Source organism: Typopeltis vanoorti, chromosome 11 (genome assembly GCF_054136105.1).
Source record: "Typopeltis vanoorti isolate ZY-2024b chromosome 11, IOZ_Tvanoo_1.0, whole genome shotgun sequence".
Lineage (NCBI taxonomy): Eukaryota > Metazoa > Arthropoda > Arachnida > Uropygi > Thelyphonidae > Typopeltis > Typopeltis vanoorti.
Window position 1 is genome coordinate 130,970,084 of NC_143559.1, and position 16,439 is coordinate 130,986,522.

At 33.7% G+C, this 16,439-nt stretch overlaps 1 protein-coding gene across 3 annotated transcripts in view; it reads right to left on the reverse strand.

Annotated features, from left to right (window-relative positions):
* Positions 1-16,439, reverse strand: part of clu (clustered mitochondria protein homolog) — a 502,466-nt gene that overhangs the window by 182,606 nt on the left and 303,421 nt on the right. For all 3 annotated transcript variants that reach the window (XM_090401006.1, XM_090401005.1, XM_090401004.1), the window contains exons 14-17: positions 15,608-15,648; positions 15,350-15,404; positions 14,621-14,699; positions 3,211-3,316 (exon numbers count right to left, since the gene is read on the reverse strand). In XM_090401006.1, coding sequence (XP_090257132.1) covers positions 3,211-3,316; positions 14,621-14,699; positions 15,350-15,404; positions 15,608-15,648 — 281 coding nt within the window. The remainder of the gene's footprint in view (positions 1-3,210; positions 3,317-14,620; positions 14,700-15,349; positions 15,405-15,607; positions 15,649-16,439) is intronic.

Sequence of the window (16,439 nt, forward strand, 5' to 3'; positions counted from 1 at the left end):
ACCCTCCTTCCACTCATTTCATCAATTTGTTTATGCATACCATCTCCACCATCTATTCCATCACCTGGTCTATAGCAGCACCCAACTGTATATTTTATTCTGCCAGTGTCAATCTCACACCAAATAGCCTCAAATGAGCTCCTTTCACTATCCTGCAATACTTCAATTCTCCTTGGCTGCAGTTCATCAGCTATCATCAATAACACCCCTCCCCCAATTTTATTCTCTCTGTCCCTCCTAAACATACTATAACCTACACATTCTATCCCACTAACTATATCATCTTCCGTCAGCCATGTTTCACTAATGCCAATAACCTGTGGCCAGGAAGAGCCAATCAAGGCCAAAAATTCTTCCTTCTTGTTCCTAATACTCCTGGCATTAGTATACATGAATTGCAGTGATCCCTTTGTCCCACCCCTATCTTGATGTGTTATTCTAAATATCCCATTCATATTTTTTGTCCTTATTGCTGGCTCAGGTACATTATATACATTTTTACACTCAACTGTCTCACTGATGTCTGGATATCCACTCCCCCCCCCCCCCATCCTTGGTAGTTCTAGTTTCCCTGGTTCTGCACATCCATTTTCACTTCATTCAGCAACACTTTTTGCAGTCTCCGCACACCAAGTCCATTCAAATGCAGGCCATCCATCTTGTATAAGTCCTTTCGCCCATCAAACTCATTCCACACGTCCACGAATTCCACACCACACCGTCCGCATAACCTGCGCATAATGTCATTTGCGATTATGGCCCTCCTTCTAAACTCCCCTCTGTCATACCGCGGTAACAGACTCACCATTCTAACTCTGTCACTCTTTTCTTTCGCTACCTTTAACAATACTTTCAAGTCCTCTCTCATAAAAAATTTATCACCTTTCAATTCATTCGTACCCGCCACAATTGTTAATTCTTTCACCCTCTGTTTTTGCACTCTAATACTCTCACTTACATCCTTAAATTTTGCACCCGGTAAGTACGATTTAGTTACACTCCCATCTATTACTCCTCTTAATAACGAGTCACCATACAACACTCTTTCCTTCATTTCGGAAACTCTCCCACGCTGTTTATTTACGTTAGCCGAATCACTCTGGAAAGAGTTCTGCAGGTGCTCTAATTGCCTCTGCGCATTTTGTATCACTACGTGCAGCCTAGCGATCTCACTTCCTACAAATAATTCCTCATTTTTTTTTATCATTCAAACCATTTTCTCTTTCTGTATAATTGCTCTCACTCTTTCTTAGATCACCACTCACATTGCCATCTTGTACACCGCAATTCCCTATCGAGCCACTATTTTCACTCGCATTCTGGCTTTCTTCAACCATAACTGTCTCACAACCTGACACATACTTCGACTCCTCACTTTGCATACACTTTCTACACATTCTCCCACCACTATCACTTTCAATCCAAACCCCAGCCTCATTCGGGAATGCATACATTCCACACACATCACATTGGACAAATTCTCTCACATTATAGTTTTTGAACAATGGCGTCATATTTTTGGATGCCATTATCTTACGTCGCATTGGCGCCATATTCAAATCTATGAAACATATCGCTAAATGCTAAATTAATTAACGGAATTTATACCAAAATCACACAGACACAACAAGCTACCAAATTTAGACAATATTACGTTATGATTTTTAACATATATTCTAATTTCCATTCAAAATTGTACTTAGCTTTCGGGAGCTCCCTGAAAACACGACCGTTCGCCTGGCCCTCTAGCGGCGACTTGGACGGCATGGATTTAGTATCATTCTAATTCATAATCTGGGCAATGTAACAGTACTTCACTTCAGATTCTCCTTGTGTTCATGCTTAAAATTACTTCTATGAATGAGAATCTTCAAAAGAACATTATGTTTGTGTTCATGCATAGTGGATTTCTATGATTAACTATACTGGATATAGTGTTGGTATTTGCTAATCCTCTTTCAATGATTGAGCAGCCAGTGTATTCAAAAGTGAGATGGATAAGGCAGATTATAACTAACAAGTTACACTTCTCCAGGACAGAACTAACTAGCAAGTATCAGTTGCCATCCAACTACGAACCAGAAAAAGAAACTCACTATAAGTCACACAGTGGGACAGGAATGCAATTAAAGTTAAACATAAAAGAACACCCAGTTCTATGATATACTTACATTCAAAGATGGCTGTCTATTGAGTTCATGTCTAGACATGTATAGTTCGTGTCTAGAAATGTATAGTTCATGTCTATATTCATGAACTATACTTCACCTAACAGAAAATAGCCAAATTATTATTTTATTTTACAGCTTCTTAGTATTTGCACAGATATGCCATTGCAACTTGGTATTAAATTCTCCTAATTTTCTTGCTCAAGTTAAAGACTATGCCAAAAGATTTGATGGTCAGCTTTGATATCACAGCTGTTTATCAACATCTTCCTTGTCAGGCACATTACACTTTTATTCAAAGACTTTCCTCTTGACATACTGTTCCCAAAGATGTTTTTTCTGAAGAGTAGAAGCATTCATTACATCTTGATGACCAGGTGTTTTCAATTATGCATCTTTCATCATCTAAATTCTATCGTTCTGATTTACAATAAGAACATACTTTTGTCTAAAAAGTACACCAACTTTAACTAGAAGGAAACTGCCAAATATCTGGCATTCATCTTTACAGCTTCAGTCTAGTGATATAGTACCCAACCAAACTCACCAGGTGGGTATAGTTGGGCAATCTTTTTTTTTTAGAACTGCAGTTCTTAATTCTTTTTCATGCTCAGTCATCTTACCGACATAGTGCCAGAGCATACATCTACATAGATGTAGCATTCAAATCAGTATCTTGTTTTTTTTTGGTCCTTACAGATTTGCTGAGCAAATCTGTACCAAAAAAGGACCAAACTATATGAACATCTCCTGTATTAATGACGGTGACTGAATAAAGAAGTTTTCTTTAGTTCATCTGTTTGCATCAAATTCCCATTAAACCGCCATAAGTATTCTAATTTATCTTCCATATCTTCATATAATCAATCGAATCTTCACTAACAATGCCAGCTCTCCCTCCCTCTCAGGAGTTTGCACCCAAAAATAATCACATTTACAACAGCTTTAGCAATTTTGCATATATATCAGGGTAAAAAAAATTAACAAAAATGTAAAGCTGATGTTAGATATTTAAGAAGAAACAAAAGAATACTGGACTTACTCAACGAATGCATCTACAAGCTCTTGTCTCAAGCAACACAATTTGTGTTTATGCTGCCGGGGATATCCAAGAGACTTTGCTTCTTTACTTAGCACTTCACCTTCAACTATTAAAAGAAATGGTTTTCATTATCTACCAACATAAAATTTTTAAGACAAGTTAAGAAAAGTTATGAATATAAAGTGCAATAAGAGAAATCAATTCCAAAAAAATCAACTAAATTAACATTTTAGTTAATTCATATAAGTATTAGTTTGTCACATAATACTTATATGAATCGACAATATAAGAATTACATGGCAATATTTGGTTTTTAACTACAGAAATGGATTAAGGAGAGATAGTGTTAGATAATCATAAATGAATCATTCTAGATTACTAAGATATACATAAATGACATTCAAAGACTGATAACTTAATTACTAGATTAAAGGCTAATTAAGAAATATATCTGTGCCACAATCCATTTTCAATCTTGAAGGTATCAAATTTAAAAGTGGATAATTCATTATTAAATGAATAAAGTGAATAATTACAGGGAAAATAAAATTTAATTTTGATTTCAATTAACAGACTACTCATCATATCTAGTTAGATCCAGGACATGATTAGTTGTGGAATGTTCCTGCTAATTACTCAGAACTATGCCAAATAGAAACATCCACTGGCACATTAGCAAACAGATAAGTGATACAGAACTCTCATTGTAGCGAACTCACAGGAATTAAAATAGTTAGTTCTAGTAGATTGTTTGATGCAGTGAAGATAATTTAGCATGGCATTGATGCTGTGAGACTTTGGGTTGGACACACAGTTTGATAATATGATTAACTATTATCTGAACCTCCATTAACAGAGTACCTAGTATAACCAAATTACGAGTTACAGAGCCAGCTAGTTTTTGTATTGCTACCAAAGGTGTGTTGATCCCAATATTAGTTGTGATTTGTTTGCATATTCAGGCTGTTTAAGGGCAAACTGATAAATAAACCCCTTCACTTTCTTAAAAATATGATTTGTTTTTAATTTCCATCCCTATATTAGAAATATTGCAATTAAACTATATGGCAGTAAGTTCGAAGACATGAAAACTAATGCAAAATTTTTATTTATGCTTTTGATGTTAAATGTTATAGTATTATGATTTCAGTATGGTAAAGTTTTGGTTTCAAAATAAAAATTGCTGATGTTCCATTTTCGAAGACGAAAATGAGATTGAAATGTTGCTGAGATGGATAAAGCAGATTATAACTAACAAGTTACACTTCTTCAGGACAGAACTAACTAGCAAGTATCAGTTGCCATCCAACTACGAACCAGAAAAAGAAACTCACTATAAGTACACTCACTATGGGTGCAAACTCCTGAGAGGGAGGGAGAGCTGGCATTGTTAGTGAAGATTCGCTTGATTATATGAAGATATGGAAGATAAATTAGAATACTTATGGTGGTTTAATGGGAATCTTTGTGTTCATGCAGGGTGAATTTCTATGATTAACTATACTGGATATAGTGTTGGTATTTGCTAATCCTCTTTCAATGATTGAGCAGCCAGTGTGACCATCTCAAAAGTGGATAAAGTGAAAGTAGTTGCTGAGACGGATAAGGTAGATTATAACTAATCAAGTTACACTTCTCCAGGACAGAACTAATTAATTAATTTGCTTGAGGCTCTGTGAAGGGCTCAAGCAAATACATTTGTTCACTTCAACTCACCAGCTGTAAAGTAGATTTTGACAGCTGGTAAGCAGCTGTAGATGGATGAATGAAATATTTTGGTTTAATAATAATAGCCTCTCCAATCATAGTACAGCACAATTAATCTTTTTAGGGAACTGAAACTGACTTATTGGGTATTGTCATAAAAAAAAAAAATAAATAAATAAAAAAAAAAGGGGGGGGGGTAATTGGGTGAATAAACATTTTGCATGGCAAGTAGGATTTTACCATAATATTTACCAATATTATTATGCAACCATAAAAGACAATGTCTAAATAGACATTGTCTTTTATGGTTGCATAATAATAGGGAAGAACACATTTTCAGTAGACATAACTAAGTTGCTGATTGTTTTTTAAAAGGCTTTTTAAAACTAAATTTTAGTCAAGTGTTACTTTTTTGTGTGTAGTAATTACAGCCTGCTGCTGCTGCTGTGCTTTTTTGTTTTTCAATTTAAGACAAGGAAATGAATCTTTGAAATAAATATTGATACAATTTTTGACACTTTTTGTACCAAACATTTTTAATTTCAAAATTTTTCAGAGAGATTTTCCTATCTGTTTTTCCCTATCTTTTTTCTAAATGTACCTCTTCACTCACAACATTTCTGCTTTATTTACTGGAAACAGCAAGAAGACTTTCATGGTGAGAGCCACATAAAAAAGAAATAAAATAAAATAAAATAATGAATATATTCTAGAACTGTTGTTCTAGAAAGAAACAATAAAAACAATTCATTTGCTTAGTTGTACTAATATTTGCCAGATTTTTGCTTGTTTCCCCCCCCCCCCTCAAGATAAAACTGCATTGCATTACCAATATAGTACTTTGTCTCTATTTTTTTAAACATTACTTTTGCCATAATTTCTTGAATTTTATTTAATGTGTCACCATGATATTTGCTTGTGAAGTCACAGTATAAGCACATGTTACTTATAGTGAATATATAAGTATATATATATATATATATATATATATATATATATATATATATATATATGAATAAAGGAAAGAAAATCTTGTCCATTTCATTGAGCAATTAACTGATGAGCTAAGTAAATTTTCCTATGATGTCAAGTTTACATATACAGAAAAACCTCACTTAATGCAAATTCGATATGCACGATTGAGTGAAATGATACTATTTCCTGCTTTAAGAGAGTGATTAATCAGTTAACGCGATTTTTTACGTTTCGCGAAATTTGATGTCACCAATCTGGAGTGAGCAGAAAAGCTGGAAGTCATTAAGAGACATGAAAGTAGTGCTAGTAATACAATGATTGTGTAAGACCTGAGATACAGCGAGGTACAGTTTGGACTATATTAAATAAGAGCAAAGAATACAAAGAACAAAGAAAAGTTGCTACTGCTTCTTTAAGCATGCAGATCACCCGAAATAGAAGCCATTTAATGATCGAGATGGAGCGCTTCTATCACTCTGAATTGAGGATTATAACAAAAAAAAATACCTCTTAGTACAGGGAATATTCAGGCAAAAGCTCTCAATATTTTTATCTCATTGAAAGAGACTAAATTTCAAGAGGAATGTGAAAGCTTTACCGAGAGTTTAGGATGGTTTGCCCATTTTAAAAATCAAACTGGACCGCATAATGTAAGAATAACTGGGGAATCTGCTGGTGCTGATAAAGGTTCTGTGGTCAAGTTTCCTGAAGAATTGCAAAGGATAATTCAAGTATGAATTATCCTTTGCAATTCTCCTGCTGTTTTTGTCAGGGAACCAGGTTGAACAGTGAAAAGTCAACTACTGGAACAAGCTGCACCTGTGCTTCCCAAACTTCTGGATGTCAGGGACCCCCTTTGAAAAATTAAGATATTTCACACCGTGAAATATCTTAATATAGACATATATTATTATAACATTTATGTATTTATATTCAATACAGAACATACGGAATGAATGTTGCAAAAATCAAATGCAAATATTACATATTTAGCATCTTACAAAGACATCTGACATGGTACATTTTGTCATATTTTTATATAGATAGATATATTGTTATAGTACATTTGCAGCAGAAGCACGTGAGACAAGTCACAAGAAACGTAAAACAATTAATAATAAAGAAAGAATTAAAAACATAAAAGAAGTTTAATAACAATTTAATGTGATGGATACACAAAAAGTTGGTCTGTTAGATTTCTTAGATTTCTGTTTTGAAATGAAACTTATATAAATAAGAAAAAAACATCAATGTGTGATTTTTTTCCATTAAAATATAAAGAATAACAAAAAAGAAATAATAAATACTAAAAATTAAATACGTTTCTTTTAAGATTAAAAAATCCTACTTAGTCTTAAAATATTTTCAATTTGTTTTCATGATTTCACGGCTCCCCTCAACAAAACCTACGGCCCCCAAGGGGGCCGCGGCCCACAGTTTGGGAAGCGCTGATTTAGAAGAAGAATAAACCCATCAAAAGAACTGAAGATAGAAACCATCAATATAAGGAGTGTTAATGAAAAGGAAATCAAACTTGCAGAAGAATTGGAAAAACAGGTGGGATCTTACTAAATAATAAGTATAGGATGTTATTTTCAGGCAATAATGATCAAGGAAAGGAAGGAGTAGTGATAGCATTCAACACCAAACATGAAGATAAACTTCTTGATTGGAAGGCAGTTTCAAGTCTATTTATATGGGCAAACTTCAAAATGGGGACATGGACAATGAAACTTATGCCTATAGTTCCACAGAATGCTCTTCCAAGGAAGAAATGGAAGAATTTTTTGGGTCATTAGAACAGACAGCTGACAAAAAATATGGAAAAAGTGGCCCTTCTTAGAGATCTGTACAGCAGAGTAGGAAATAAATCCTACCAAGCATATAGTAACATTTTGGAAAAATCTGGAGAAAAGGTCAAAGCAAATAATAATATTTACTGGACTTCTGCTCAGAACACAGACTAGTCATTACTAACACATTTCAACATAAAGATGTTCACAAGTTCACATGGAGAGAAGACACAAGAAATAAGAAAGCCTCATTTACTATGTCATTGTTGACAGTGCTATCTTCATGCTCGTTCAGGATACAAAAGTGTACAGAGGATTTGAAATTGGAAGTGACCATTATTTAGTACTAAGCAGGATAAAAATGGATATCACATTGATAAGAACAGTATGTAAGAAAGTTTTTTAAGGTTGAGCAGCTTTTATAAGTGAATTGTAAACTCGACTATACAAACATTATTGACAAAAAAATGAAACATTGAAAACAAGAACCAAACCTTGAAGTCTCAGTGGCAAACTCTGAAGAAGACTTGATTGATTCAGCTAGGGAGGTATGTGGTGAAGTTGTCTGCAAGGATAGAAAAATAAAAATAACATAGTGAACTTCAACTTTAACAATAAAACAAATAAGTCTGCAGATGCCCTAAAAGAATACAGAGAAAAATATAAGAGAGCTAAGATGCATGTAAAAGTAACTAAACAAAAGTCATAGGAAGATTTTGGTAAGAATATAGAAAATAAATATCAGGAAGGTGGCAAAATGTTCTGGAGGCTATTGCAGAAGCTTAAAATGGAGAAAATAGTACTTGTAAAAGGGATTCAATATGATAAAGGTGACATGAAAACTGAAGATAAGGATATCCTACATGTCTGGAGTAATTACTTTGAAAGACTGCTAAATGAACCAAGCAGTGACAGAACCATACTAGAAAAATTTCAAGAGGAATGCAAAGAGGAGTACATATCAATACTTGAGGTAGAAAAGCCATCAAAAACTTGAACTGTGGAAAGGCAGCTGGTTTAGATGATATTCGAAATGCTCAAATATGGAGGTATAAAAATTTTGCTGTGACTACACTGCATAATTCATAGGGCCTGGTCAGAAGGTCAAATTCCCAATGATTGGAATAGAGCTCTCATAGTACCCATCTATAAAAAAGGGAATAAAACTGAATGTAAGAATTAGAGGAATTTCTCTAAGATTTATGCAAGCATACTTTAAAAGAAGTTGAAAAACATTGTGGAAGAGAAAATTGGAGAAGAACAAGCTGGGTTCAGGCCAAATAGAGGTTGTCAAGATCAGATTTTTACTTTAAAACAAATAGTTGAGAAATCATGGGAATATAACAAGAATCTGTACTTAAGTTTTATAGATCTGGAAAAGGCATATGACAAGGTGCCCAGAGAAAAACTTAAGCTTTTGAAAACACTGCATATGAATTTCATACATATGAAAAGCAATGCAATTATAAAACAATGTGACAAGCCTGATATTAGAATTGGAGATATCAAACTTAGTTCGTTGCTTTATGCAGATATTGTACTCCTAAATACATCTAGTCAAGTCTCCAGAATTCACTAACTAAATTGAATAACAGTTGTAACAAATATGGCATGGAAATCATCCATAAAATGACCAAGACTATGAAAATAGGCAAGAGCATAGAAAACTCAGCAGAATTCTGAATGGAGATCCTATAGAACAAATAAAATATTTCAGCTATTTAGTCACAGTTTTTAGTGAAGATGGCAAGTTAAATCTGGAAATCAACAACAGAATAAGTAAAGCTAGTATGGTGGATAGCCAGCAGAATAAATTTATATGGAATAAGAGAGAAAATAGCCAAAACACCAAAGTAGCAGTATATGACAGTGTTTAAACCAGTTTTAACTTGTAGATCTGAGTTGGGTTAGAAATAAAGCACTTGATCAATGACCAGAGACCACAGATATGAGGGTTCTGAGAAAAATTAGGGGAGTGAACTGAGGGCATCAATGGCAGAATCATTAAAAATGAAGATCAGAAATGAACTTGACATTATTAGCATTCAAGAATATGTAAGTAGAGCTAATCTAAGGTGGTATGGCCACTTAAATAGAATACGTGAAGAAAGGTTAGCAAAACAGGTGTTTGATGGCAAGATGGTAGGAAAGAGATCCAGAGGAAGACCAAGGTCTAGGTGAATTGATTCGGTCAGAAGTGCCTTAGAAGCAAGAAATGTTAGATATGACAGTATTGGAAGGCTCACCAGTAATAGATTGATTTGGAGGAAAATTGTTGATAGGAGATTAATAATAATGTAAACTGAACAACATATCACGAAATTGATGATGATTTTTAGCACAGTTAAAATTTTTAAGCTGTAATCCATGCTTCAACTCAAATTAATTTAGTAATCTTAGTTGTGTTCTGTATTGCTAATAATGGATGAAAGGTGGTGATGGGGTTAACAGTTTATTAGCTGCTTATTAACTAGTTTTGTAGTTGCATTTCAGAGCCAGTGCTACTAAAAGCAGAAAAGAACTAAACGATTTAATTGTTTAGGTATTCAGGACTGGAAGTATTTTTATATTTCCAGTAATAATTGGTAATTAGAACGGTAATAAATGTCTTTATTACCTTTCAACATGGAGGGATTACACAAAAAATTTAAAAAATACATTTCTAGCATTTGGTAATGAGAGAAAAAAATTCTCACTTTTTCTTTATCAGCTGCAAATATAGCTGTGATGAAATATGTTATTTTCACCAAGCAGCTGTTGTAAAACTGACATAAATCACTGAATCAAGTACACACTGTCATTCACTCATATATTGTTAAAAAATATTCTTTTATAAACTTCTGTCAACTGCACAAATGAAATTGCGTTTAATTTGTAAAAATAAATTAAATCGACAAATACAGCCAGGTGTTGTGCCGGAAAAAGAGCTGACTCAATATCCGTAAGCCAATTTGTTTCCGACCCAACACAGAGACAATGAAAACCTTAGGATAAGGACATGCTTATGCCTCCAAGAACAGGGCTAAGGGAGTACTGTATATATTCACTCAAAGGTATATCAACTCGACTCAGATTATTAATATTAAATAAGCAAAGGAAAACTGTTTCAGGACCAAAATTGTTGTTATTAAATGTGCTTAAGAGATCTATCTTTTAGAACCATGTTAAAACAGTTCAGAGTTAAGGTGACCAATCAGCCGTAGTTAAGTGTATAACATAGTAAACGAGAGAGGGCGCTCGCATGGGAGATATAAGGCATGCCACGAGACTCTCTTGTTTTCTGTTCCTGTGTAAGCCTGGATAGCTGAGGAAGCTTGTCGCCGGTGCCCAGCAACAATCTCCCGGTTGCTGTTGTAACCGAGTCGAATAAAGCTGTCTAAGGAATGAAGTCAGAATTGCAGTAAGGAACTGTTGGTGAACCACGCCAATGTAAAGCCAGTGAAGGGCAACCTTTGAAGAAAGTTTAAGTAAGTCGAAAAAAGCCATAGAAACACGTGGCTAGGGAATACGGAAGTCTTGCCATATTGGAAGTGAAAGCTTGGGGGAAGTCCTGAAAACCCCTTTGGAAAAAGACAAGATGGTAATGACAACCCTTTCATATATATTCTAGAATTGTAAACCTAAGGAAGAAAAGGAGCCAAGGATTTGAGAAGCTCCATACATTTACTCACTCATAGTGCCTTAATGACTGTTTGGACTAATTGTTTGTGTCAAGTAATCCGTTGCCATTCCAAGCTTGCGCCGAGAAGGGAACCTAACAGTTGAACTGTTTATCAGGAAGAAACCATTTGCTGTAGTGTTAGATATTAGCCTGATTTACACTTAAAGTGTGGGGCATAGAGACTTTGCAGAATTGAAATTTGTTTTCCATGTAAGAATATAAGTTAGAATGAGTTTGATATGCCATGTTTAAAGATTATATCTAATTGTGCTTAGAAAATGAGCATTGAGTAACCCTGTACGGATAAGTCGAGTCTGAGCTTAACCATAAGACAGATATATATAATTGAATTACTTAAGCATTTAAGATTGAAATTTTGGATATCTTAATCTAAAAAAAAAAAAAAGGGGGGGAGGGACTCAGACTCTCAATTTAGTTCAAAGAAGGTAACTTAGCATTGAAATCATTACTTAAAATGTATCTTGAATGATTATTCAAAAGTGTACCCATACTAGTGTTTTAATAAATATATTCTTTTAATTCAAAGTTCATGAGTTCTGTTGTTCTGAGACTGACTTACCACTTATAAAAACTTTCGGACCTGTGTGAGTGAGAGGGGAAACAATTCATGTAAGAAAGAAAGAGGGGGGAACCACAACTGAACACCCCGTGATCCCTAGGTTAATTAATGTCAATTATTTGAATATCAGAAATTAGTTGCCGGCTGGCGCAGCTGTTCTCAAAAATAAATTTGTCAGCAACGAAATCTCTGATATGCATGAGAGATAATTAAAGCATAGAATATAAGGAATGATAAGTAAAGGAAATAACGTAATAGTAATAGAAAGTAAAGGAAATAACGTAACAGAAGAAGAAGGACGCGATGACGTAACACAGGTGATAGCAATAACTCATTCGTGTGTTGTACAGGAAACTTCTCATTTCATGGTGCAAACTTTGCTGTTACTTTAATGAATGCAAAGAGAGGGAAACAACGATGTTCTTCACCTCTGTTTCCTATGTGCATACTCATTTCATGAGCCATAACGAATAAACCACGTTCCAGAGACACGCCCATTGCCTCGTTCAATACTAATTTTTTGTATGAATTAGAACCATCAGTTATAACCTAGTCTGTTACCTTCATATAGCTTACTAGTTTGTATTCCCTGAAGATGCCGATAGAAAAAAATTGGCGAAACATGTAGGATAATAAAATAAAGCTACTTGACGAACATTATATAAAAAAAGTGTAATAGTCTTATTATAATGATGTTTGCTACATTGAGTCAACTATCAATATTTTTTTGAAATAATGTATATCAGACTTTTAGCTCATAATAGCACAAGTGGGCGTGTGTGTGTGTGTGTGTGTGTGTGTGTGTGTGTGTGTGTGTGTGTGTGTGTGTGTGTGTGTGTATACATGCATAAGCACACTGTAAGCAAAAACCAGTAAACCACATTCTGAAGTATCTGCAATTTGTATAATATAACTGCATTCAAGTTTTTACACTTTTACCATTGTGAAATGCATTATGTCATTTTCTAATAAGACAAAGTGAAATTTAGAATACATAATATACTTATAGAGACTTGCGCAAACTGGACAGGTGTTATTTACTTTATTAGTAAAAGCAATTATTTACTTTATTTGTTCACATTGTTGTTTTCCAGGAAAATGGTTACACATTCAACAAGTATGGAAAAGCTCACAAATGTAATTTCTTTCCCTGCCTTTACTGAAACATCTTGCTAAATGAATGGCATTATATCATTCTACCAAACTATTGATTTACAGAAGTGACATGAAGTACCTTGACATTACCTTACATAACAAATTGCTGTTTTTATTTTCACTTCCCATCAAAACTTCAATTAGATCATTTGTAGAATTTTATTTTAGTTAACTCTAAAAAATAAACCAAAGCAAGATGATGCTTGCCCATCAATATCACAGCACAAAAAATCTGTGGACTTTTCCATCAGCAAAATTCTATACATCTGATTCCATCTCATCTCTGGTTGCAATATAATTAGCTAATGTAGCTTCTTCAGATGCCTTAACTACTCTAGTTACCAAACCATACCACTTCTATCTGCCTTCAATACATTCCATGTCAACTTGGCTTCTGGAATTCCTGAATAGTCTTCCAAGTAAAGATTAACTTACTGTGTTACTTTTACCTATTATTCAACATCTTCAATAAATGGAAAAAAGCCACATCTTTACAGAACCCCGAGTTCACATTGAAAACAATTCTCATAACGAAGAGCTTAGTAACTCCCTAAAGTTACTTAAATTAAGGGGATATTAAATCCCACATAGTTTTAAAACCGAATAAGAAACTCAAAGATTGAAATCAGAGAGTTTCTTGCCGAATATAGTAAACTATAAAGTATCGGTGACACTAGCGTTAGCCAATGCAAGTGATCCTAGTACGTAGTACAATACCGGGCAACTCGTTGCAAAAGTGGGGGAAGTTCAGATCGCTATTCTTAGGTATTTTCCATAATGTAAAAACACATTTCCTAGGAAATGTATGCTGTTATTACATTATGGAGGGAGGTCACTACCCAGACCGGTTTCAGCCTTTTTTGAGGCTTCATCAGCGAGTAGCTAGACCTAATGCCAAAGTGTATAGCGAAAGTGTATAACGAACTAGGATCACTTGCATTGGCTAACGCTAGTGTCGCCGATACTTTATAGTTTACTATATTCGGCAAGAAACTCTCTGATTTTAATCTTTGAGTTATGTGGGATTTAATATCCCCTTAATTTAAGTAATGTTTTCATTGCCGAAATGAAGCCTATTAGCTCTTTATACTGAAGTCCCTAAAGTTAATTTATAAATCAGAAAGAACTAACTTCAAATATAACTCAACTGACAGACTCCTGTTATCAGGAGTCTGGCAGCTGTATTAAATCCATTTTCACATTACTTTTGTCTTTTCTTTATTAGCTTCATTTTTAAGGTCTTATAATAATTATGTAATTTAGATGAAGCCCCGGTGTTTTCATACCTTAAGCACGTTAATCATGACAGTTGATTGTTCTCTGCTGCCGCTGAGGATAGCCATGATATTGTGAATGAAAGATTGAATGTTTTTTCCTAAAACTATATATTTTTAATATTAACAGATTTAATTTGTTTAAAGCTAATTTAATATGGAACATCAGCACCATTTCTGTGAAGGTGCAATGCAACACATACAACAGCTAGGAAGATAAAGGGAAAAAAAAATCTCCAAAACAAGAAAATTTCTTCATACTTACTTATCAGATAGTTGACATCAGGAGGAAAAGTCCTAAGAAGATCCAAAATATAATGCCTTCCATCATTTCCAATTATACCCTAAGAATAATTTGAATAATTAATATCAATTCAGTAAAGCTGTTAAAGCAACTCAGAAAACAAACATTTATTAAATTAAAGATGCAAAGAAATTAGATTCTTGTTTAATCCTTTCTCCAAGTTTAAGCAAACAAAGTTTGTGTATGAAGTATCTCCACAACTAGTGACCTCACATTCATTTCCTTAGTATCCCATTGCTATGCAGTATGGGAAGGACCACTATCCAGACTGGTTTTGAGCTTTACTAAGGCCACATCAGTGGGAATCACATCTAGAAGAGATACTAAGGTAATGTAGTAAGCATATTTCCAACATACAAGAAGCCTAGTCCAGAAGGTACTTCATGCACAAACTTTTTTTGCTTACACTTGGAGAAAGGGTTAAACAAGAATATAATTTCTTGGAATCTTTAATCTATAACCAAGTGAAAAAAAATAAAAAAATATTCAGAATCAAGGTAATTTCTTACACTTCAAAATGTCACTATGAGTAATTTATTATAATGGAAGGTTAACATGAGAGCAAATTTCCTTTAAAACAGTATGGGGATTTGTGGAGAACTTTTTTTTTTTTAGCAGTTTGATACAAGTGAATTCAGCATAATGGCTGTTTGAGAGTTTAATATATTATGAAACTTGAGGCACACTAACCTTGCATTCCACAGAAGAACACAACTCTACTTCTTCTCCTTTGTCATTTAAAACTCTGAAAAAAGTCAACTACAATTAATTTAGTTTTAAAGACATTCTTAAAAATTTCATTTGATATTATTTAATTAAAAAATCTTCTGTGCAGAAAATTAAAAGCTAAAGACTAGACATAAAAGATAAATTTTTAAACATTTCACCAAAACAATTTTTTTTTAATATTTAAGAATTTTAAAAATAAAATATTCAGGACAAACTTACTTGTGGGGTAAAATTTTCAAATGAGGACCTGCCTTATTCAACTGAAAGATAAGATATAACATTAGGTATTTAATGAATATTTTAAAAATGTAATAAAATGTCTTAATTGATATCATAACAAAAAGCACCTGCTGTAAATTATTATCAGAATTCACTCTGATAATAATCAGAGTGAATTCTGATAACGTTACCCTTCACGTATGCATTGGTGCTATGTACGTATAAAAAAATGTAAGTGAATTCATTGTATGCTACAGCAGAATTCGTTCTGCTATAGCATACAACATACATACCAGCCACTGAATTAGAAACCTTTATGCAGATGCAAATGAACATCACTTATGCTGGGTATATGCAAATTACTTGGTCATGAGGCAACTATTTAAGAATAAATAGTTAAATAGAAAAATACCCAATGCATATGTCACTGCTTGAACATTCTGTCTTGGTGTATAATGCCCAGCATGACGTGGTGTGGGGGAAAAGAAACAGTGCGATGGAAAAGCATGTACAGGCAATGATAAGTAGCTACTATCCATTCATTTGCATTGCTTTTTTTTTTTTTTTTTTTTTTTGTATATTGCATGTAATTTAAAAATTAGGTATTAAATTTAGTTTTTATTTTCATTTTTTAGACTAGGATAATTTTATTACTCAGAAGTGGGAATACAGAAGCCAGCAAAAAAGAAAAACTGGAAAAAATGTTAATCTTAAATTCCATGATGAACAGCAAATGAAGTTTGCTGTCAGAGAAGTAAATGAAAAGGAAAAAAAGTTGTGTGTGTGAGACAAAGTGGATAACTAAAAAAAAAAAAATTATAATATGCACAAG